This window comes from Eschscholzia californica, unplaced genomic scaffold (genome assembly GCF_041429995.1).
Source record: "Eschscholzia californica isolate CP2 unplaced genomic scaffold, dmEscCali1.0.p SCAF_4, whole genome shotgun sequence".
NCBI classification, from domain to species: domain Eukaryota; kingdom Viridiplantae; phylum Streptophyta; class Magnoliopsida; order Ranunculales; family Papaveraceae; genus Eschscholzia; species Eschscholzia californica.
The window spans coordinates 19,142,562-19,150,611 of record NW_028238461.1 but is presented as its reverse complement, the minus strand read 5'-3'; the positions used below and the strand labels follow the sequence as shown (position 1 = coordinate 19,150,611).

General features: G+C 36.8%; 1 protein-coding gene across 1 annotated transcript; it reads right to left on the bottom strand.

Annotated features, from left to right (window-relative positions):
* Positions 1 to 353: 353 nt before the first annotated feature.
* On the bottom strand, positions 354 to 5,492 carry LOC147543439 (nicotinamide adenine dinucleotide transporter 1, chloroplastic-like). The gene is made up of 9 exons (XM_086633798.1): positions 5,001 to 5,492; positions 4,772 to 4,861; positions 3,211 to 3,317; positions 2,464 to 2,512; positions 2,194 to 2,306; positions 1,920 to 2,014; positions 1,280 to 1,368; positions 1,104 to 1,198; positions 354 to 963 (listed from the first exon to the last, which is right to left on the bottom strand). Exons 1-9 carry the CDS (start codon positions 5,071 to 5,073, stop codon positions 739 to 741), a joined length of 936 nt encoding a protein of 311 aa, XP_086489924.1. The 5' UTR covers positions 5,074 to 5,492; the 3' UTR covers positions 354 to 738.
* Between the last annotated feature and the right edge of the window lie 2,558 nt (positions 5,493 to 8,050).

The following is an 8,050-nucleotide window of genomic DNA, read 5'->3' as shown; positions in this document are numbered from 1 at the left end:
AACATACTGCAACTAGGATGAAAAGAGCATACATGTCTTGAAGAAGATCAACCAGTTCTCCCTAAGGTAACCTTTCTCTGTACACCAAAGGCCTTCATCTTGCCAATCTCAGTTCACTAAGACCGACTTTGGTCCCCACGTCACAGCCAATCCGGGCCAATATCTATCCAGCCTTAAGAAACCTTTGCACGTGCCTCTTAATTTTGGGAGTCATACGCCTTCTACTTTGTGGGAGAAGTCTTTTCAAATAACTCCAAATAATCCGATCATTGCCCGGCTTTCCTGGTCCTGGCTCAGGTTTTCTCCGAGTCACTTCACAATTATCATCGACACATGCAGCATCCTAAACCCTGTTTTCAACTCCAACAAAAACGTAATACATTTCCGATTGAATTATATATTGCAGAATTTAGTGGAACAACGTCGACCCATTGCACTCAATTTTATTCACCTCACACATTCAAAGCAAATATCCCTTTCGCTTTCTCTCAATGAATAAAAAAACACCAATGTTAGCTGTGATGCCGACCTTCCTTCAGATGAACTCAGAGAAGCCACTCTAATCCGTTATTGTTTATTATACGTCACCAAACTCCTCGGTCTCCTGCCTAATTTAACACAAATCCTTTTTCTCTTCAGGGAGGCAAGTGCTACGGCTTCTACCCTAGTGTGGAGAGCCTAGTTTAACAAAAACACAAACCCTTCTTTTCCTCTTTGGAAAGGTAATTGCTACTGCTTCTACTCTGGTGGTAAAGCACGGCGCAATAACCTTTGGATCATCTCAAAACTAGTAAATGTGATGACAGCAGCAGGAGTTGTTCTTAACAGATTGGTTGCACACCCACGGTAAAAACCAGCTATTCCTTCTTCGCGAAATACCTTCTTAATGCAATCCACGACACCTGTGTAGCGTACAACAGGATTACGATCTTGGCCTTGTTCTTGCAACCTTGCTCGTACCACCTACGACATGTAAAGAGTGTCAGTCAAACAGATGACAAAATTTTCGGGCGACAATGATAAAAATGAATAAACAAATAGGACTCATTTATTCTTGAAAAAGTAGAAGTCATGTGAGTGCCAAAAGAATCAAAAGGACATACCTCATGAGGGTAAGTTATAGTGGAGGCAAAAAGTTTAGATACTGAAGAGGCAGCGGCAACACGACCTGCACTGAGCTTATCGACAGTTGTATTATCTGTTCAATACTTATCATCAGACATGCAGGTAGTTATAAGAGAATTTGTAGATTATGTATTGATTAACAATAGAGATTTACCCTTTCTTGCTAAGTAAGACTTGCTCTTCTCATACATAGGAAATTGAATTGCGACATGGCTCACGCCGGCTAATGAAGGCAAAAGTCCACTGTCATATAACCAGAGAATAACATTACATAGAGTAGAAAGGCTTGGGCATAGGACAAACTAAGGGGGAAGATTCCTCAAAGCTGTGGGTGAGCGAAATGAAATCTTCGCTGGGTAATTAGATCCTGAGGAGGAAATATATGCGACCCCATTCTCATCCTCAGTTTTGCTCTTCCCCCATTTTTGGGAGAATCACTCCTTCGAGTATGTGATTCGCTCTACAACCAAACCAAGCACCAAAAGAAATCAGAGAATACGTGATTTCATCCCGGATTTCCAATCATACAAACCTAGGCTATGAGTCATTGCGAGCCTGATGACTTAGAATTCATATAAAGGCTAGACGAATTTTCAACCAACTATGGAGTGCGCTCGGTAATGAAAAATGAAAAGAACTCTTGATTCATTTAGTAATTGACGTCAGTATGAATATAAAAGATAAACAATGGAAACAGATGGAATGGTTGGCAGAGGATGAAGCTTCTTTAGGTGATTTATTAGTCTAAACCCAGAATCTATATAAATTTAGAGTCCGAGAAAGAAACAAAGTACCTATACAACCCTCGTATTCCCTCTTCATGAGTAATCCTTCTTAATGCTGAAAGGATGCTTTTGTAAGGAACGACTCCAGACCTCATTCCTTGTGTCTAAAGGGTTAAAAGAAAATCAGAATTGGTGATGAAATAATGATTCGACAAATGCCTCAAAGATACTAAGAAGGCAGGGTTGGTACGTTACCCAGTTAAAGTCATATACAATATATCAAAGTCAACATATGAAAGAAAGGAAACGAGTTAAAACGTGCAATCAAACACAAGAAACATACTTGTAATCTGGTCTTAACAACCCACAACGGGTTTGTGATGACTGATGTTGCTATTCCAGCGCCTGAAGCAGCTATAACATTTGCTCCAATTGTGAGTTGATTATACTCATCGACTACAGTACAAAAATTGTATACTATTAGTAAGGTTGATGAAAAAAAGTTACAAAACCAGCTCTACGAAATACAGATAATATTGCTTCAACAGATTAATTGAGAATATGAAAAAACACAAAAGCAAACAAATAGTCTAGTCAAGCTTGTAAGACTAACCATGTGAGCCAAGTAACCCCTTGAGTTGCTCATAAACTGTAAAGTATACCTAAAAAAATCAAAAGAATGAAACTTTTACCAAGCCTAAAACACATAAAAGCCAGTTATTAAATTATCTTAACCAGAGAGCCCAGCAACTTCACTAACTACAACAAATGAGCTTAATATGCAATATTGACAATCCTCCAAGATACAACAACCAAGAACTTCGGTAAGAAAATGAGAGATAGTTGAATCAATGTTTATGTACTAGAGAAAAAGGTATGGAAGAAAACCAAGTCTAAAGCAACTGCATACATCACATAAGCAGCATTTTGTGATAGCTTCTCACCACAGCACACTATGGCTCAGTCCTGTATGCAAGTACGCAACTACGCAATGAATAAATACTTTCAAAATTTAACTTTCACTTTCCAGAATATACTTGAACTTGAAGATTCCCACTAACTAATATAACTCAAGTGTCCAAATTCTAACTAGGTTAACATTTCCTATTACACTCTGTCCCCAATAGTTTAGAAGATTGTCTAATAATGGTCATCTGAAGTAATATTCTGTAATCCTACACTACTACTTAAAGTTCCATAGATTAAACGGTAAAATGTAGAACACGTGAGACTAAACTTCCAGAAAATTAACATTCATCCTCAAGTGATACTATACAACAGAAAAATAGATATATGTTTGAGAACAACAAGATACCAAGTCCAGTTTTTCTTGATACAACTAAAGTAAGAAAGAACTCACAGCCCAGTTTGGTAGTAGGGCCAATATTGTAGGAGACAGGCCACTGTACATTCCCCTTATACCCTCATTTTTAATTATTTCTCGCAGGCTTGAAGCAATAATACTACCTGATTCCAGCCAAACAATAAAAGTTAAGAAAAAATCCACGCAATAACAGATGAAAAGCAGAACGAAAGAGACTAAGTATCAAGCTTTCAGTTCCTATTTTATCAATTTTCTATGAGTTTTCACTCATCCTCCTAAATTGTTATCCACAGGCTAGGCCAGACGGCCAAGGGCCGAGCCCGAGTCGAGTTACTCGGCCAAGCCAGGCTGAGTCATGGTCATATGCAAATGAAGTTCAAATTTTGACTATACAATGCCATATTAGTTCTTATGCAATTTTCATGCATTTGCTCTAAACTGAGCTAGGCTGAGTTTGATATAATTATATACATGTTATCCTTCTCTATATATGTCACATAATTCTCAAATACACTCCAATTTCATAGAAAATAATGAAAAATGGGGAACAAAGGGAAGACGAAGATGATAAAAGGAAAGAAGGAAATAAAAAAATTAGAAATGAACCAAGGGAAGAAGGAAAGATTGAAGAGAAGAAATAAAAAGAAAGAATGGAAAGAACATCAAACGTGCAAGAAGAGAAAAGAAGGGAATATTAGTCTAGAAGGACAAACAAACAAAGAATAAGAAAAGGAAGAAGAAAAAGTCGAGAGGGAGGATGGGAGACATGAACAAGAACGAGAAGTTTCACCCCGACTCGGTGGCTCATCGAGTCATGATGATTCGGGATGCGACCAAGTCAGCCTAGTTACTAGGGCAAAGCCAAGACTTGAAGACTCGGCCAAGATCGACCCGAGCTACTCCTGAGTCCAAGCCGAGTCACTCAACCGAGTCAAACTGCTTATATCTTCTCAACCCATGAATTTCTTTCGTCTCCTTGTGAGATTATTAATGGGGGCTTCCCATGGTCCAGCCTCCAACTGCCTTCTTTGGCGCTGTCCTAAAATTTTGTGGCTTTCTTACATTGGCCTATAACTTTCATTATTATTTGCTAATAATTTCAAGGTTCAGAACGTCCGATAGGTATCTAATTAGGAGATCACAATGTTATATACTTTCTTGTGATACCTTCAGGTGAGTCCTATTTTTTATCTTGTATCCAAAAAAAATGATTGTTGTTTTTCATTTACCCTATAGTACTACTCAGTAGGGCAACACAAGTTACATACGTAGTTTTATTTAGTCTAGTTGGTATGTTAATATACTTAACCACGTAATCTTGGGTTACCACCCCACGGTTGACACTTATTTCACTTTTACTAAACAATACAAAATTTATATTGTCTACTTTGGAGTACTTCACAATTGTAAAAATAAAATTTTAAATTAAGACTCAACTCACTGAAGTATGTAAATGTTATGTCATTTGTTAGATGTTGAAATTTGGACATACTTTCTTTCACTTCCCCCTCACCCCAAATGTTAAATTTTCAACATAATCATATAATATCTCAGTGACAAGAGTACAAGAATTCTTTCTGTACAAAAAAAAAGGTACCTTTTTTAACAGGATGAGAGAGCTGGCCATGGACCTGAAGTCTTGTTTTAATCACATCTAATGGACACACAAAGGTTGCAGCAATTGCACCTGAATCAATAATCTACAGTTAGAACTCTCAATTCTAAATATACAGGAAAGAATTCAACAGAAAAGAGAAAACCCTAATTAGAGAAAAACAAAATAAAAGAGAAACCCTAGATAGAGGTTGTTAAGGAAAATGACTGACCAGCAGCAGCACCGGCAGTAGCGTTGCGGAGATGATCCAAGGCGGTTGGCCGTTGTTGCGATTCTCTACTCATTTGTATATAATTTTTGGGGGCGAATTATAACAGTAGAAAGGTAAACTTCAAATCTCGAAGAGAATAATGAATCTGGTTCAAGTAATTAGTGAAGAAAAATAATCGAATAAGAATGAATTGTCATGATTAAATGATCTAGGGAAATAAAATGGAACCACTTTTTCTCTTCTTTCTACATTTGGAATTGAAGAAATCGCCGGGGAAGAAAGCTTTTGCGTCAGAGAGAGAGAGAGAGACTGTTCACAGTCGGTCCAAGTCTCGTACGCACACGTTCGTGCGCTAGGCATCTTTACTGGTAGTCAGGTGTGGGTGCCCCGTTCCAAGGATGTAAGAAATTTAGGTCATGTTTGGCGCGCGAGAATCACGTGGGAATAGGATGTGATTCTTAGGAATCACAATCCTGACAAACTGTGTGTCTCATTCTCGGGAATGATTTGATTTAATATTTATGTACAAAATAATCTTTATTAAAATATTAGAATGACTAATATTAAAATCTTCCTTCAAATAATATTTTAATTCAAAAAATTAAAAACTTAGGATTTCAGCCACCACCATAGCAACTCTCTCTCACTCGAAGGTAAATCTCACTTTCTCTCCCTATCTCTAGTTTTTTACTCCTCTCTCGTTCTTTGTTCGTTCAAAATCGATTTCAGAAAGTTTAATAAAAAAATTAATAGAGACTTTGTTCATTTTAAATAAATCTTTCACTACAATTTAAATGTTGGGGTCCCTCCTTGTATAAAAAGGATTCCTAGTTAGAATAGGATTTCCCTTATTCCTTATTTAGGGAGAAATAGAAGTTTCTATTTCTAGCCTAAAAAGGAATCCTATTTCTAGTAGAATACTTCCTTATTTATCATTATAAATAGGGAATGAAAGGGAAGAAATATTCATACTTTCAGGTTAGAGAGTATCATACTTTCAGGTTAGAGAGTATCCTCCCAGTTGGGAGAGTTACAAGAGAATCCTTTCAGATATATCTTCTCAGGTTAGAGAGAGATAAGAGAGATGAAACAACAACTTCCAGAACAAAGAGAAGTCAGAGAAAGAGAGATTTCTGAAGTGGTTTTTTGAAGAAAGATTGAAAGAGCAGAATATTGGTTTGAAGAAAAGAAGATTATTAATCTTGTGAAGCAATTTAGTTTGTGGTTATCTTCTTCAACCTTTAGGAATCTAGGATTTGTTCAAATCCTAAGGAGTAAGAGATTTTATTTCTTTGTTCAGTTTATTGATAGGCCTAAAAAAGGTCTATTCTCGCAAGTATACGGGATCAAGTTATAGTATTTCTAATAAGTCGAGTTTCGTTCCAAAGGACAAGCTATTTTATCTAAATCTCAAATTAAATCCCCTTTCAAACTTTTGATTTGATTTGGAAACTACTATGAAAAAAAGAAAGCAATACTAATAGACTGATAAGAATGAAATCAAGATGAGAAGAAGAATCTAGGGTTTTCGATTTCACCACATAAATGGACTACTTAAAACATGCATTAATTAACAAATCCCTTTTCTCATGTCTAACTTTCAGAGATTTTTCTCTTCATTTTCAATTTCAATTTTTTTTTTTTTTTTTTTTTTTTAAACAACTACAAATACCAACACTAGTATTCTCAACAATCAACTTTTCCTTCTTTCACACTTTGCTTTCACATTCTTCTTTCTTTACTTTTCATGCCTTCATTCTCGAGAGTCATATGATGAATGGATGGTGGAGTATCCGTCTTCCTAAAGTTGACACTATTATCGGGTTTCATGGACTACAAGAGTAAGGTTTATTCGCTATCTTGACGTCACTCCTAGTGGCTATGGAAGTTGAGCACACGAGATCAAATGAGCTCTTTTTACAAATTTGCGAGGTTGAGTAGCTCTTCACTCTACTCGGAATCAGCGCAGAAGAGTACACTCAAAGGTAATAGAAAGGCTCAGAAATCTCACAAGGGTTAAGTCTCCACTAATGATTAATCTAGTTCTCTCAGAACCGTCTACCCTTCACTTCCATAATACTCACATGGCTAGCACACAAACGACCTCAAGACTCGACATTCATGAAAAAGCCTTTAACAACCGGATAGTACGATCAACTCGACTCTATAACTATTAACAAGCCAAAAACAACCATTAGACTCACATTTTCGGTCCAAAATTTTAAATTTTTTTTGAACCCTCTTGAATTTTCGAAATGAAGGACATAGCAAAATTTCTTCCCTATCCCCAAACTTAAACCGAACATTGTCCTCAATGTTCTGAAGACCATGCCAAAATAAAAAGATGAGAGGAAAGATATTACCAGACTCCACTGTCCTATATCAAAAGCATGGGTTGCCTCCCAAGAAGCGCTAAGTTTATCGTCTTCAGCCAGACGATGATGAAAGAAAAGTTACTGTAAACCTACTGGATTAAGGGTTGATGACTCCCCATACAATAGTAATCGGAAGATTTGAGGGTCAACCCAAAAGATGAAGTATCCAGGAAGGTTCAGTCTCACGTCCATGGAATGATATGGCAGTTTAAGTGAGACTTCCAATGTGAATGCTTTATCCCCAAACTTAGATGAAGCAACAATCATTAAGTTTGGTGATAAACTAAAGTTGAAAGACATTGGATAAAATGGATCCTCATAAACATGACAAATTGATTGAGAGACTATGGAAGAATACACAAGTGATTGACACGAGGTTACTTGGACTTCCGAGGGACATGGTGCATGACTATTGAAGAGGTTTGATTTACCTAGATCAACACTCAAATTCGGAGGTTCTAAAATAGCCTCATTGGCTTGTTGTATTGAAATTACCTCCAAGTTGGGTCTAATCTCCTTCGGTAAAGACTCAGACAAACTATCTTTCATTATGATCTCATTAGTGTTTAGAACTTCATCTAAGTCGAGTGAGTCATCACTCTCTTTGGACATTTCAACTAGCCAAAGTTCATCAGCTTCATCTTTAGTAAGACATCTAGTTTGATCCAAAAGATT

Excerpts from the sequence above, each read along its gene's own strand:
- LOC147543439 (XM_086633798.1), bottom strand. The coding sequence starts at position 5,073 with ATGAGTAGAGAATCGCAACAACGGCCAACCGCCTTGGATCATCTCCGC. Across the intron at positions 1,199-1,279 it reads GTCTTACTTAGCAAGAAAGG|ATAATACAACTGTCGATAAG; the intron begins GTAAATCTCTAT and ends AGTATTGAACAG. Across the intron at positions 964-1,103 it reads CTATAACTTACCCTCATGAG|GTGGTACGAGCAAGGTTGCA; the intron begins GTATGTCCTTTT and ends TACATGTCGTAG.